Genomic DNA, 15,563 nt, shown 5'->3' on the forward strand with positions numbered 1-15,563 from the left:
TATATGAGAATTCAAGTTTCCTCTATGTTTTTTCTAGAGCTTGTTTATATCGTACATTTTTTAAAAACTTTTTATCGGTACCAGGGATCGAACTCACGACCACCTGCTTGCAAGGCAGGTGCTTATGCTGCTGAGCTAAATCCCCAGCCCATTTTCTAGAGCTTGTTGCTATTATTTTGAGTATAGCTATTCTAGTGGGTATAAAATGTTGTATCATTGTGGTTTTAATATGCATGTCCCTAATAGCTTTTGCTTTAGTTATTTAGTTTCAGCAACATTCAGAAATTATCCTTGATTTTCTTACTGTGCTCACCTGTTCTCCTAAATATATTTTAATTACCCTTCTTCTTTATCCTAATTTCTATTACTTTTTCATTATTTTTGATTATTAAAGTATTCTCCGTGCTGCTTTCTCTGATAATATTTCCTCTGAAGATTCTGGTTAAAATTCCACTAAAGTGAATTTTATAAAATGCATTTTGTAATTACTTGTTTTTGTGTCTGTCATTCCCCAATTCAGCAAGTCCTCTGTCATTTGTGTAAGCCTAGTAGACCACTTAGTATGTATTGGTTGATAGGGGAATGAGGAAATTATTCTTAAATATCAAGGTTTTCATTTTGAGTAAAATATTACCTTGAAAATCTTTACATTTTCTACTTTAGAATTACTGTATGTGTATGTGCCTCTGGAGCTTATTTGCATCATGCAAACAGTACTTCATATAAAACTGTCATTATATGTCTTTTTTTGGTTCCACCAATTGAACTAATGATATGTCTTTTAATAGATATATCTGAATGTCATTATAATGTCAGACACAGTCTCACATAGGATTTAGTAGTCACTTCCATATAGACAGCACAGCCATTCCTCAGTGCACATGAAATAATAAAAGATACAGTACTGATGTTTCATAAAAGTCTAACACTGTAAGATAGTTTATGTGATTGTAAATGTGTATGTTTATTATGATTATGTAAAATAGCCTTTGGGAGATAATATGATATTGAAGAATCATTTTTAGATACATAATTATATGATTTTAATATTTTTAATAGAACAAATGTCCAAGTTTCTGTATTTTACACCTATCAAGTAGTAATGCTGTTTGAATTGTGGTTTTAAATGCTTGGCATACTTTAGCTCATCATATGACAAAGAACTGTATATTTGATTTAAATAGGATTAAAGATTTGGTCAATATTTTAAAATATGAATTTTAAAATGTAACTTTACTATGCATATAAAATAGCTTTGCCTTAGCTTATTTTCTTTCAACTTCTTAAGATCTTCATGTTGTTACATATATATTATATGTAATTTAATAAGGAAATTAATTTTTAAAGAAAATCTTGTGGAACACTTGTCCATTAGCTCCATATTAAAATCCCTTTTAACCACAAACTTACAACACTCTTGAATTATCTGGACATTCAAAGATAAGTATATGTGTAAAACATGTAGCTTATTTCCTAACGTTGAAAGTTGGACAGTGATTTGAGAGTGCAGCTTAGTACACAGCTCCTTTTCTAAGCAACTCTGAACATGAGACTGAAGGGGTGGTTCCCACAGGTGCCTGACGTCTGTGTACAACCTGGTCTGCCTCACCTTCGTTCAAACTGCCGTCCTATAAATCAGATTTTTGACGTGTAACAGAACACAAGACTCAGCTGCTGCAGCCTGAAATACTTGAAAACTTTTGAAATACTGCATATCTAACAAAGTTCAGTTTTTGTGTGAATGAAAGTTTTATTGAGGTAAGCCCTGTTTGTTTGGAAAAAAGAAACTCACAATCAGCCAGTGATTATTTCAGATTTATGTATGTGTATGTTTTCCTTTCTCTCTCTTCTCTTGTCTGTAAGAGGAAGACTGGTTGACTTTGGGAGAAGACCTTGGTGTTACACCTGTGTTAATAGGAAATTATAGGTTAAGATTTCTGTTACAATCTTAAATCAGGAATACATTGCCTTTATAAAACAGAACTGAGAGTTGTAATAATAATATAAGTAAATAAATAAATAAAATGCTTCATCTCTTTACATATATTTTTAATTTCCTTTGTTTCTGATATAAGCAAAAAATTTCACACACAGGCATGTCTCATTAGCTGCTTTGCTTTGCCAGATGTCAGCCATTTTTCTAAAAGATAGGCATAGTACACTGATACATGTAATGTGTAGTTTACAGTAAACTTTTAAGGAGGTTTTAAAGGTTCTATAGAAGTGCAAACATTTTAAATCCTATTAGAGGTTTTTCTATAGTATATTTGACTATTTTCAGTAAATTGAAAAAGTTGCAGTTACTGATTCTTTTTAAAAGTCAGACCACTAATGACCTTTATGAAAAAGCAAAAAGTCAGTTCAGGTCGATTTCATTTGTTGCTTCATGCTTCATGTATAATTTCATATAGTACACTACTACATGTAAAATATCTATTAAAGGCAAAATTTGCCTAGGTTTTCTGCACAGTTTTAAGATTGAATCACATTGCTTACACAGTGATTTATACATAGCACATTTACATTTTTAAATGTTTGTTGTTTTGCTGTATCATTCAGATTTTGACTATGTAATGTATATCTAAAAAGTAGATGTTCTCTTAATTCTGTCACATATGTAATTTTATTTTCAGCATCTAAGAGTACCACTGTTAGAAAATTTGCTATTTTCTAATGCCTTCTAGTGAAGATAATTTTTCCTAAATTATTAATTTTAAACTATTTTAGGTGCTGTTTTTCACCCCCAATCTTTTCACCAAGAATGAAACTATTTAAAAATTAAGATGCCAACAGGTAATTTCTTGTAAGTTTATACTGTTGTCAATGTGTCTCATTTAGCAATAAACAACTATATGTTAACACAAGGCTATAGTGTTCCCCACCTAAAATCATCCCAAATATATGCAATATTTTGGTTTTGAAAGATCTTATTTTTTTAGCATAAAACTATTTTACTTTAGATTTATATGTTTTAATGGCTTTTACAAACTGACAGATTTTAGTTTACTCATATCAGATATTAACTTTTCCAAGAATAAATGAAGTCAGAATAAGAACAGAAATAGTCAGATAGTGATTTGGGTTAGGTGAATGTTTTCTTTTTGATAAAAGATTAAATATTGAAAGATGTTATAATGTGGTTAAAAACAAGAACATTAATTTTGACTGTGAAAATGTTACATTCCACCTTCAGTTGGAAACCATATGTAATGACATTATGATTTTAACGTGATATAATATTAACTGACATTTTATTTGTTAGCCAAATTACTCCTGAATAATTGGATGATGTTAGTGAAAGTTGTCTGACTATAAAAAAACACAATATTGTATAGAAAAGAAGAAAAAAAACATAGTTTTGGCTGATTTGTTTTCTTTTAACACTTAAATTCTCTGTGATTCTACTTTTCTCTGTATGTTCATAATTTTGTAAGTTATAATGGGATGTTGAAACAAGTTTTTCTCAATTCAATGTAGAAAAGTTCTAAAATGTGAAGCTGTGATTTTTGGGTTCATTCGGCTCATAACAATTATATCTTAACATGTATTGACTTCTCAGTGGAAAAAATATTAGAAAGTTTAAAAAAAATTTGTACACTATTTTATAAGTGCCAAGCTGTATGGCAAATGGGAGTAATACTATTTTCTTCTTCACGTTAGATGTTTCTAGGTCATTTCTTGGAAACAGTTAACAACTAACAATGTACAGTTTAAAAGCAATATAATACTTTAAGACCAAAAGATAAAATCTTCTAATCATAGATAATAGAAAAATTACAAGTACATATTCAAATTTATTAAGTCATTTACTTAATAAGTAATGACTTAATAAATTTGAATATGTACTTGTAATTTTTCTGTACAGTGGTTTTGATAGCCAGGAGTGAAAAGAAACGTTTTTTTCTTTTCTTTTCTTTTCTTTTCTTTCCTTTCCTTTCCTTTCCTTTCCTTTCCTTTCCTTTCCTTTCCTTTCCTTTCCTTTCCTTTCCTTTCCTTTCTCTCTCTCTCTCTCTCTCTCTCTCTCTCTCTCTCTCTCTCTCTCTCTCTCTTCTCTCTCTCTCTCTTCCTTCCTTCCTTCCTTCCTTCCTTCCTTCCTTCCTTTCTTCCACATTAGGGGTGCAAATCCCAGCACTTGGAAGTCTGAGACACAAGGATTGCTGTGAGTTCAAGGCCAGTCTGGGCTACACGATGAGTTTAAGGTTACTTAAGCTGCATAGAAAGACTCTGTCTCAGAAAAATAAAGAGTAGAGGTGGAAGTGAGTCAGGCAGGAAGAAACCTCAAGAAACGAGGCAGGGAGAGAGGGAAGGCAAAGAGATGAAGGAAGATGAAGGAAAGGCCAGAGATAAGGAGGTAAAGGTGGAGAAAGAGGAGGGAGAGGAATGAAAAATGGAGGTTTATTTTCTTAACGTTCTGAAAGTTTTGGCTATATATTAAGCAAAACATAGGGGGTTTTGTTTTACTTGATAAGTTTAGATAATCTTTACAATTACTAGCTATTACCTAAAATCTCCTTGCAAATCAAATTCTTATGAGATTATGTTATCTTTGGTTTTTGACACTAGTTGTCATATATGGAGCATTTAGAGATAATTTTAAAAATCAAAATTTAATCTAAATATTTCTCTACTACATTTTTAGAGTTTAATGTATTTGAGAATAAAAGAAAAAAAATTTAAATATGACCGTAGGACGGGAAAACTGTAAATAATACTGTAGAATCACTAGTAAATGAGAAAGGTTCTGTTTATTCTAAGACCTTGCTCACTGCCTTTTTAATTAATGTAGAGATTTCTTAGTTCTGTTATATCTGCCTAAATTAATTGAAATTAATGGCCATATCCTTAGGATGGATTAATTTTTCTCTCAAAAGGACAAACATCCTTGCCTATGAAATAAGGAATAAAGTTCTTTCGAGAAAAAAATTCTTTATTGTAACTTTTAGAATTACTATTTCATTCTAAGATTACTTGTTCCTATTCCTGGTTGCACTAGAAAACCTTTAATGTGCCTTTCTCTGTCCCATATGCATATGTGTTTTAGATCACGAGGAGCCCTGTGGTCCCAGTCACAGGTCATTTTGCCTGAATGGGGGGATTTGTTATGTGATACCTACTATTCCCAGCCCATTTTGTAGGTGAGTGAAGTGGACTGGGGGGAGAGGGTATTTTTATTTTTTAAAATCATCTATAAATTCTTTCAGAAGTGATTAAAAAGTAAAAAATATAAAATGAAAGAAAAATTAGGGAATATTTCTTATGCCCTCTTTAGGTAGGGCAAAATTATGTTTTTTAAAACAACAAAACAAAGTAGTAAATAAAAATGTCATTCAAGATGTTTATTTTTAAAATTGGTATTGATAGTTTCTAGCCTTAGACAGATTTTAGCATATCCCATTTCAGTGAACTTGAATTTTAGCAATTTAGAGGAGGTGGATCTGTTTAATATTGCTGACAGAACAGCTGGAGAATTCAATAATGTAAGAAACTCAATGTGAGACAGTTTGAATTTAAAATATATAAATACACGATAACTGAGTTGGTACCAAAGAAAGTAGAGTTAGATTTTTAAGATTAAATTTTTTTTTTTTTTTTTTTGGTACCTGGTATTGAACTCGCGACCTCGTACTTACCAGGCAGGTACTTACGCCACTTAGCTAAGTCCCCGGCAGTTTTCCTGTCATTAGTACAAATAAAAAATGTTCCTCAGCATTTATTGTTTCCAAATTATATGATTCATTTTGGGAATATATAGAGAGCAAGAAATCCATGAAAGCTTTTAAAATAGTACTTATAGTTTAGTTAAAATGTAAGAGCATATAATAAACTCTTTTAATGTGAAAGAGCAACATACAAGCAGAGAGGTCGGCTTTGTGTGGCAGCTGCCTAGTCAAGATACTTTACCACTTATCATGAGTTACAGTACTTGTTTGTTGTGTGACTGTAGTGAGAAATGTAGATTCCACATTTAAAACTTAACATCTTGTTAAATGAAAAGATAGAATAGTACAATCTGTGGGAAAAGTTAAAGATGTTGGGATTCAGTTTGCAGCAGAGAAGACTGATAAGTAATTTCACATGCCAGAAGTTTTTAGGGATTTTGATGTGGGGAATAGTGCCTAGTGAATATATAAAGGGAAGTAAATAGAGTAACAAACTAACAATTACTCAACAACACCAATATCCACTATACTCAATAGTGTGGATATCTACTTGCTGAGATGTAAATTATGTATGATAAACTATATTCACTTAAAGTACACAATTGATGAAGTTTGGAAAATGTTTATACTATATCTGTGAGACCACCACCATATGAAAACATTTGCATTCCCTTCCTGCACCCCCACCCTAGATTTCTCTACTGCACTGTTTCTCATGTATGCATCTATGTTTATTCTCACAAAAATGTTAGAGAAAGGAGGCAGGGGGACCTAAAGAAATGGCAAAATAACTCAAAAAATGAGAAATTAAATGATGTGACAAAGGTCACACAGAAAGAGATGGCCTTAGATACAATTCCCATTTGCTTAACCTTATATTTATTCTGAATTCTAAGTGTATAAGATACATAGCATTTATAAGATGAAATTTAAATATATATTAGATATACATTTAACAAAAGATTCTAATGTTTCCTGTCTTACCTTGCTGGTGACTAGCAAAGTAAATACTGTCCTTTGTCATTGAGTCGATTTTGCACCTTTGTCAAAAATCAATTAGCTATGTGTGAGCCTCTTTCTATACCAGTCTATCTGTTGACCTATGTTTCTGGCTTTTTACAAATTCCAAATGGTGTTGATGACTGTGAGTTTACAATGAGTGAAACTGGGTGGTGTGAGTCCTTAACTTTATTCTTCCTCTTACCGCCTTTACTTTTCTTTTCTAATAAATAATATTTATTGCTTAAAAGATTTCAGACATATTCTAACTTAATCCTTGATCCTACAAATTCTATACTTTTTTATTCAATTCTAAGTTTAAATTTTTTCCATTATACTTTTTTCTTTAACCTGTGGGTTGTTGTTACATTTTTATGTCTAAATACACAATAGTCTTTGAATTTAGTCCACAAAAAACTTTATACCCAAATAAGTTAAAAGAAAGAGTTAAACAGGACCAGGATTTGGTGACTAGATCTCTGGGACTTATCCTTATTTCCCCTATCCTCTTCATTCCTTTCTTAGTAACATTTCTGTGCTAAAGTAGTATTCTAAGTGTCCCTCTTTCTTCTGTCCCAATGCTATTTATAATACTGGTATAGTGATTTTTCTAAAAAGCAGAATTGATTTGTTTTCTATTCACAAAGTCTTCCAAAGGATTTTTGTGCCCCTGGGTATAACTGAATTTCTTTGCCTGACATTCAAGATTCTTTATATTAGTCTGCTCTATTTGGCATACTTTCCAGTAGCTTCCTTCCACGTATCTTGAGTTCTAACATCCTGAACTGTGTGCTTTTCTCAAACAGACTGAACATAACTTGCTTTGGCAGATGTTAGTCCTCCTTTCTGAAATGGCCGTCCTTCTTTGTCCATGAACTAATCTAACTTACACTGTTGGGAAGCCTTAACCAGGCAGATGCAAGAGCCTTGTCCTTTGAGTTCCTGTCTGACCGGTGTGATACTGGCATGGGGCAACCTGTAAACCAGTAATTTATAAAAAGTCTTAAATTTTGATAAAGTCCACTCTGTTTTATTTTGTTGTTATAGCTAAGAAATAATTGCCAAATCCTATACCATGAAATTTTTACCTAATGTTTTCAGCTAAGAATTTTTCCTCTTATATTTAGGTCTCTGGTCTAGTTTGAGTTATATATGGTATAAAATAAGATCTTTTTAATGTGTCCAGTTTTCCCAGTACTATTTGTTGAAAAACTGTCCTTTCTTCTTTGAATGGTCTTGGTAAGCTGACCATCTGTGGGAGGATTTATTTCTGAGCTCTGTATTCTATTCCCCTGGTCTATATGTCACCTTTATGTCATGATTACACTGCTTGGAACCATAGCTGTATATTAAGTTTTGAACTCATGAAACACAAGTTCTCGGATTTTTCCTTCAAGAATGTTTTAGTTATTTGACATTCTTTGAAATTCCATATGAATTTTGGAATGAGTTTTCCTATTCCTAGCTTTTTTTTTTTTAAAAAGTATCTATTTGGTTTTACTTATTCATTTTTTTATTTTTTCTTTTGGAAATGAGGTCTCACTGTGTTGTCCTGATGGTTGATAGATTCAAGTAGTCCTACTACCACTGTCTTTTGAGTAGCTGGGGTTACATGCACATACCACCAAATCCAATTTCTGTTTGGTTTTGATCAGATTGTGTTGAGTACTCCCTAGAGCTATTTTTTATTTGTTAGATATTGCGTATGAAATTTTAGAGATAATTTAACACTTCTGATGATATTATCTTTAGGTAGAAACACTAGTAGTCATAGATCATCTAATCCTTGATTGAGATTATTCTAAACTGGGGTTTTGGCTGCTGCATAAACTAATGTATCTGGTACACCATGTTGTCTAAGATGACCTTTGGAATCAGCTTATCTATTTCCAAAGACTCTTGCAAGAATTTTTATTGGAATTTAATCTTTAAGACAAATATGAGGAGAATTGATATCTTAATAGAGGTGGAGACTTCTAATCCCAGAACATATATCATGATTAAATTTCTTTTTGTAATAACTGTTTTTTGACACTAGGGGCACATTAGTGGTGATGGTACATTTTTTCATTTGGTTTGGGGACAGGGTCTTACTGTGTAATTTAGGCTGGCCTTAAACTCATTTGTGTAGCCCAGACTGGCTTTGAACTAACAGCTTCACCTCAAACTCCTGCTTCAGCCTTCCAAGTGTTGGGATTACAGGTGTGCACCACCACACCTTGGCTTTTCATTTGTTTTTTAGAATAGATATTTTAAAAAACCCAAATACCCATCAACCAAGGAACAGATAAAAAAAGATGTGATATTTTTATTTTTATACAATGGACTCCTACTCAGCCATAAAGAGGATAAATTTGAGACTTTTATAGGTAAATGGATGCAATTTGAGATCATACTCATAAGTGAAATAAATCAGACTCACATGTGTAAACATCAAATTGTCTCACTGATGTAAGAAATTGAAAGTAAAAGTCTAAAATGTACAATAGTCAAATGAGAAGTGTTTAAAAGGAAAAGGGAACGAGGAGGGGGGAAAGGACAAAGGAAGAAAGGGAAAAGGGAGAAAAGTATAAGAGAAATGCAAGGTAGCTATACTATAACTGTCTCTTAGTTTATTGAAAAGGAAGTCTTGCTGGGGGTTTAGCTCAGTGGCCTAAGTGCTTGCTTAGCAAATGTGAGGTCCTGAGTTTGATCCCCATACCAAAAAAAAAAAAAGAAAAGGAAGACTTCTGCTAATATCAGTTAGGGAATTTTTTATACCCATATCTTGTGCTCCAAATAACTACTTTGAAGATGACAATGTGCAATGTATTAACTGTTGTTAGTCTCCTATTACGTTTACGAAATTCTGTTTTAGATTTTCTCAATAAAATTTAAAAAATAGATATTTAGTAGTTTTGTGTTAGTATTTAAAGTACCATTTTCCAAATGCTAACTGCTAGTATATAGAAAGAAATAAAACCATTTTCATACTTACCTTATGTGTAGTGATTTTGCTGAATTCACTTCTTGGTTGTGGTAGATAGCCCTAGAGAACTGACAATTATAATATCCTTTAAATGACAGCTGTGCTTCTTTTTATCTAGTCTTATGGGCTTTGTCTCGCTAAGTTGCACTGGGTTGACTGGAACCTACAATATTAATAGACGCAATGAGAATGCTCATCCTTGTCTGACTTCAAGGAAAGATATCTCATTATTTCATCAAGTATAATTTAAACTGTAAGTCTTTGCTGATATCTTTTAATAAATTAAGGAAGTTTCCTGTGTTCTTTGGGGAGTTTTTTAAATCATGAGTTTTATATTTTATCAAATGCTTTTTTTTCTTTTGAAGAGAAAAAAACAGAATTTCAAAACACAATAAGGGATAACAATGGTATATACATTGCATATTGTTATCTTCAGATCAGTTACTCAGAATGCAAGGCATCTGCATTTAATTGAACAATGCTCACACAACACTTTCTCCTCAGTGAGCTCAGAGAAATCAGTAGTATAACTATCTTAACTTTTTCAAATGCTTTTTTGCATCTATTAAAATAATCATTCTTTTATTTTACAAATGTTATAAATTACATTAATGCTTACTGCTTCCTAAAGATATGTTTATGGTCTATTCTTTATGTATATAAGGTATATTTAAAATATATATTTAGAGTGTACAGCTTGATGAACTTTAACATGATACCATTCATCTACTTTAGCTGCTTGCTAAAGTAGAAGCAGGGCATGTGGGGTGCTATTGGCTTTTCCTGGAGGATGTGTATCATAGGTCCAGAAGGAACCAGAAGGAACCCTTAGCTGGCCAATTCCCTTGGAATAGAAAGAGCAACTCATGAGTAAGAGTGTCTCTTACTCATGAGGCCTGACATGGTGTGAGCTGATGGACAAGGATGCTGTGGGCTCTAGCCCGAGTCCCATGAAGCTGGGACAACCAACAAATGGTGGGGTTGGAGGTGAGAGCCAGTAATTAACAGTAATATGATCCCCCTCTTTTGGTGGCTCAGCTGTTGAATACACCTTCTGTAGATCTGAATTTTTGCATAAGAAATTCTCTCACTCTCTTCAAATGAAAAGGCATTTGATGCCAGCATTGATTTTATAGCTGGCAATATTACTCTTCAAGTTTCATCATAGTCAACTGAACATACTGTTACATAAAGAGTAATTGCAAAGGTTAGTTTTAATAGTGCCTAGAAAGAGAAGAAAATAGTTATAAATCCATATAAATACATGTGCATAACCAGCAGTGAAAATACACATTATAATCCTTTTTGTAGTTAATGGTCAAGAGATCATAGATGAAATCTATAGCCTTGTTTTTATTAGTTGGGGTCCATTACTCAAGCCAACAGAGTATCTCCTCCTCCCCCTTTTCTATTCAATGGTATGAAGAATAAAATGACTACATTTGTAAAAGATGATTCACTATACTTAGGATATAGTGAAGGTTATAAGAAACCTAAAGGAGACAGGGGTAACAGAGGAAGAAGGGAGCAACTATTTCTAGCCTGAGAAAATATACTCAAGAAAGAAACATATTTAGAGAATAACTTCACACCTCACTACACTGAACTTCAGACCTTGTTGAAAGATTGAAGCTTTGACTTACTGGATGGAGAAATGGTTTGCTTAGATGCCTTAGGCAAGAGCTGATGAGCAGGAAACTACTCTCTGAATTTCCAGTAAGACTTGTTGGGGACCTGCCTGCTGGGAAACCTGAGACTTACTGGAAGATTTTTGCCACTTAGTCCCCCATATAAAGCTATCCACTGGCTGTCATGCTATAGGAGCCAAATAAGTGCACCAGAGCCAGGAAACTAAATCTTTCTTTCTTTTGGTTAATAATTTATTTGTGTCTTTATGTGTAATCTAAATCTTTTTCTTCTAAAGCTTGAGGAAGAAAATTTTACATGGGATTTTCAGCAAAAGGAGCTTGGAAATCTCTATTACTGTCTAATGACAAAGCTTAAAACTGTGCTAACTGGCAAAAGAGAAATGTTTACAATGTACAGTTCCAATATTAGAAAGCAGGGCAGAGAAGACTGACTTTATATCTTAAAGGAGATTAGTCATAACTAGTCTTGTGTCTTGAGATCTGTAATGATGTCCTTTCTCTCATTTCTGTGATTGGTAATTTATGTCTCCTGTTTACCATATCAGTTTAGCTGGAGACTTAATTTATCCTCTCATAGAACCAACTTATTGTTTTACTGATATTTCTCTTTGTTTTCCTCTTTTGTACTTCATCGATTATTGGTGTTTCTTTCCTTCTGCATAACTGGATTTAATTTATGCTTTTATTCAAGTTTCTTAGGATAAAACCTTTGATCACTTATTTGAGCCTTCTTCTTCCCAAGTATTTAGTGCTATAATCTTTGCCTATAGCATTGCTTTATTTGCATCTCATAATTTTTGGTATTTGCATCTCTTAACTATTTCCATGTAGTTCAAATTCCTTCCTGACTTCTCTTTTGATTTTTTCCCTTAACTCATGGATTATGCTGAAGTGTATTTTATAGTTTCTGAAGATTTAAGACTTCTTTTCTAGTTATGTTATTGCCTTTTTCCCAACTTTTAAAATTGTGTTAAGATACACATAATATGAAATTTACCATCACTTCTAACTATACAATCAGTGGTATTAAATAATTTCATAATGTTACACAGTCACTGCCACCACTTAACTACTGTTTTTGCTTTGTGAAACTGAAACTCTATACTGACAAACAATGACTCCCCATTCCTCCTTCCTGCCATCCCATTCGCTGGGGACCATGTTTTTTTTCTGCCTCTGAGATTTTGGCTACTCTGTGTATCTCATGTAAGTTTAGAGTATAATTTTGTGATTGGGTTACCTCATTTAGCACAATGGCCTTACAATTCATTTGTGTTGAAGCACTTGCCAGAATTTCCTTCCTTTTAAAGACTCAGTAATATTTACCATGTACATATATGCCACAGTTTGCTTACATATTCATCTGTGGGTTGCTTCTGCATTTTAGTAATTATGAATAATGCTGTTGTGAATATGAATTCTGTTCAGTTCTTTTGGGCATAAACCAAGAAGTGGAAATGCTGGATCATAAAATAATTATAAATATATAACTGCCTTACAGTTTTCTGTAGAAGGTACCATTACATCCCACCAACACTGTACAAGGGTTCTGATTTCTGGACAATGTTGCTAACACTCTCTTTATATTTTTTTTAAATAATAGCCATTCTAATAATTATAAAGTGGTATCTCCTTTGGTTTTGAACAACATTTCCCTAATGATTTTTTTTGTACCAGGAACTGAACTCAGGACCTTGCACTTGCTAGATAGGTATTATGCCACTGAACTATATATCCCCAGCCCTCTCCCTACTGATTAGTGATGTTAAACACTGTTTCCTGTGTTTGTTGCTCTTTTGCATATCTACTTTGGAAAAATGTTTATTAAACTTCTCTGTTCTTTTTGGAAGGTTGGGGTTTTATTTGTTGTTGTGGTTGAGCTGTAGTTCTTTCTACCTGTTTCTTGTCAGATATATGGAAATATTTTCTCTCATTCACTGGATTCCCTTTTTACTGTGTTGATAGTGTCTTAAGATATGCAAAATTGTGAGAAAGTCCAGTTGCCTAACTTTTATTTTCTTTTTTGCAACTTTTATTTTTTTTATTAGTCCATATTTGCGGTACATAATGATTGCATTCTTTGTGGGGAGCCGGTCCATGTACATAACATCATAATTTTTCTTTCATTCTCCCTCACATTTTTTCCTCCCCTCACCTCCCAGTCCCCCTCTTTTTTGGAAAAAATATCTGTATCCCTATTTCATATTAGGTATCTTTTATTTTACTCTTTGTATTTTGGGTTTTTTATAAAAGAGAAACCATGCAATATTTAAGCTTCTGTGTCTGATATATTTCATTTAGTATTCTGGCCTTAAGATACATCCATTTTCCTGTAAATGCCTCAAGTTTATCCTTCTTTGTGATAGAATAGTACTCCTATGTGTATAAATCCTACATTCTCTTTATCCATTAATCTGTCAGTGAACATATACATCTCTTCCAAAGAATCTTAAACCAGTGTAAATCCATTTATCTCCTCATACGTTTCTATTCAGCAGAGAACTGTCTGTGTATTGGAGATCCCCCAAGTCTTGTAGCAGCCTGACAGCCATCAGAAGCTCTTTTGGTGTGCTTCCTGTTAGAGTCACTTTGCCTGGGAGACTTAGTCTTCAGACCACACCTAGACTTTTAAAAAGCCCTGGAGACAGCAGTGCTGTTAGTCTGAGTTCACCAAGGAAGAATATCTTTCTGGCATATTAGTTCATCTAGTCTTCTTTGCTGCTTCTGCATACTTAAAATTTTTAGTTTTGTTGACTTTTCATGTTCTAGTTGTTGCAGTGGGTAGTGGCTTATTGCAACACCTACATCTTACGATACTTTATTTTAAAACTTAAAAGTTTAAAATAGATAATATCTGTCAAGGATCAAAATTGAAATCAAAAGAGATACTGATGTGCCCCACTATGCACTGTAGGAAAGCAGTGAGCTCTTATCTGCCCTTTCAGTGTGTTCCTTTTTTGCAAGTTCAAGGAAATGCAAATGCATATTTAATCTTCCCATTTATACTGGCAGTACCTATCAAATAATATATTTGTTCAATAAATATTTCTCAAATAAATGAAAGAACAAAGACAGTACTTGTGTGGTCCAGTATGGTAGTTGGTAAGCAGTGTGGCTATTGAGCATTTGTGGCTGATGTACTTTAGACCTGGCTGCTGCATAGTAAGTGTAAAATGATCCCCAGAATTTTGAAGACAGTGTGAAAAAACAGTGCAAACTATCTTGTTAATGATATTTATATGGGTGCTTGTTGAAATGATATTTTATATATATTGAATTAAATTAGATATGTCAATAAAAATAATTTCATATATTTCTTTTGTCTTTTAAATGTAGCTCCTAAAATATAAAACTAGATAGTATGTTTCTGGACAGCATCACTATCTATATGGCTCTGTGTTTTGTTCTTTTTTTCTTAATATATCCAGGAAATGTGTTCTTTTCAATCCATGGCTTCCTCCTCCTCTGTTCTGGCAGGAAGGTACTCCATTTGTGTGAATGTACCTCAGAGTACTAACCAGACCTGTGTTGGATGTTGTTGCACAGTACTGTCTATGAATAACCCTCTATGTGAATCTTCATATTTCTGAAGTTAAATAGCCATAAAATACGTTCCTGGAAGTGAGATTAGTGGGTTAAATGTATTTATAATATTAATACTTATTGCCAAATTGTATCCATTAGGAATTATAATACTATAATAACTTGTTTAATACCCCCATCTAGATATTTGGGTACTTGATCGTTCATACCCTTATAAAAGAGTTGGCAGACTTGTAGACTTTTGTCAGTCTGATATGTGAAACATAGCACCTCAGTGTTCTTTTAATTTTTATTTTCATAATTATGAGTAAAGTGGGATATATTTCAAGTACTAATTAAAATCTTTCATAATGTATTTGTTTACTCATTTATTTTTAAAAACTAGATTATTCATCCATTTTCCCCCCTAGAACTTCCATTGGAAAATTTACTATATCAATTGTAAATAATTATGTATAGGGTTTTTTTTGCGGGGGTGGTTGTTTTGTTTTGTTTTTTGTTTTGAAACAGGGTCTAGCTAAAGTTTAGGCTGCCTTGAACTCTCTTTGTAGCCCAGCTTGGCCTCAAATTCACTGTAATCCTTCTGCCTCAGCCTCTCAAGTGCTGGGATTACAAATGTGCACCACTTCAACAGACTAGTTTTTCTTTTTGTCTAGTCTATGGTTATGTATTTTTCCGTGTAACATTGTTTTATTACAAATTTGCCAATTTTTTGTCTTATAGCACTTAATGTTTGAGCCATAC

At 32.9% G+C, this 15,563-nt stretch overlaps 1 protein-coding gene across 4 annotated transcripts in view; it reads left to right on the plus strand.

Moving 5' to 3' along the window:
• Nrg4 (neuregulin 4) overlaps nt 1-15,563 on the plus strand; it is a 113,977-nt gene that overhangs the window by 29,590 nt on the left and 68,824 nt on the right. For all 4 annotated transcript variants that reach the window (XR_010045651.1, XR_010045652.1, XM_063243538.1 and 1 more), the window contains exons 4-6: nt 1,574-1,758; nt 2,728-2,793; nt 5,042-5,135. Coding sequence is in view for 2 of the 4 variants with exons in the window: in XM_063243538.1 (XP_063099608.1) it covers nt 2,784-2,793; nt 5,042-5,135 (104 nt within the window). In the remaining 2 variants the exon portion in view is untranslated. The remainder of the gene's footprint in view (nt 1-1,573; nt 1,759-2,727; nt 2,794-5,041; nt 5,136-15,563) is intronic.

This window comes from Cavia porcellus, unplaced genomic scaffold, assembly GCF_034190915.1.
Source record: "Cavia porcellus strain 051 isolate PalLab524CR breed Dunkin Hartley unplaced genomic scaffold, mCavPor4.1 scaffold_38, whole genome shotgun sequence".
NCBI classification, from domain to species: Eukaryota; Metazoa; Chordata; class Mammalia; order Rodentia; family Caviidae; genus Cavia; species Cavia porcellus.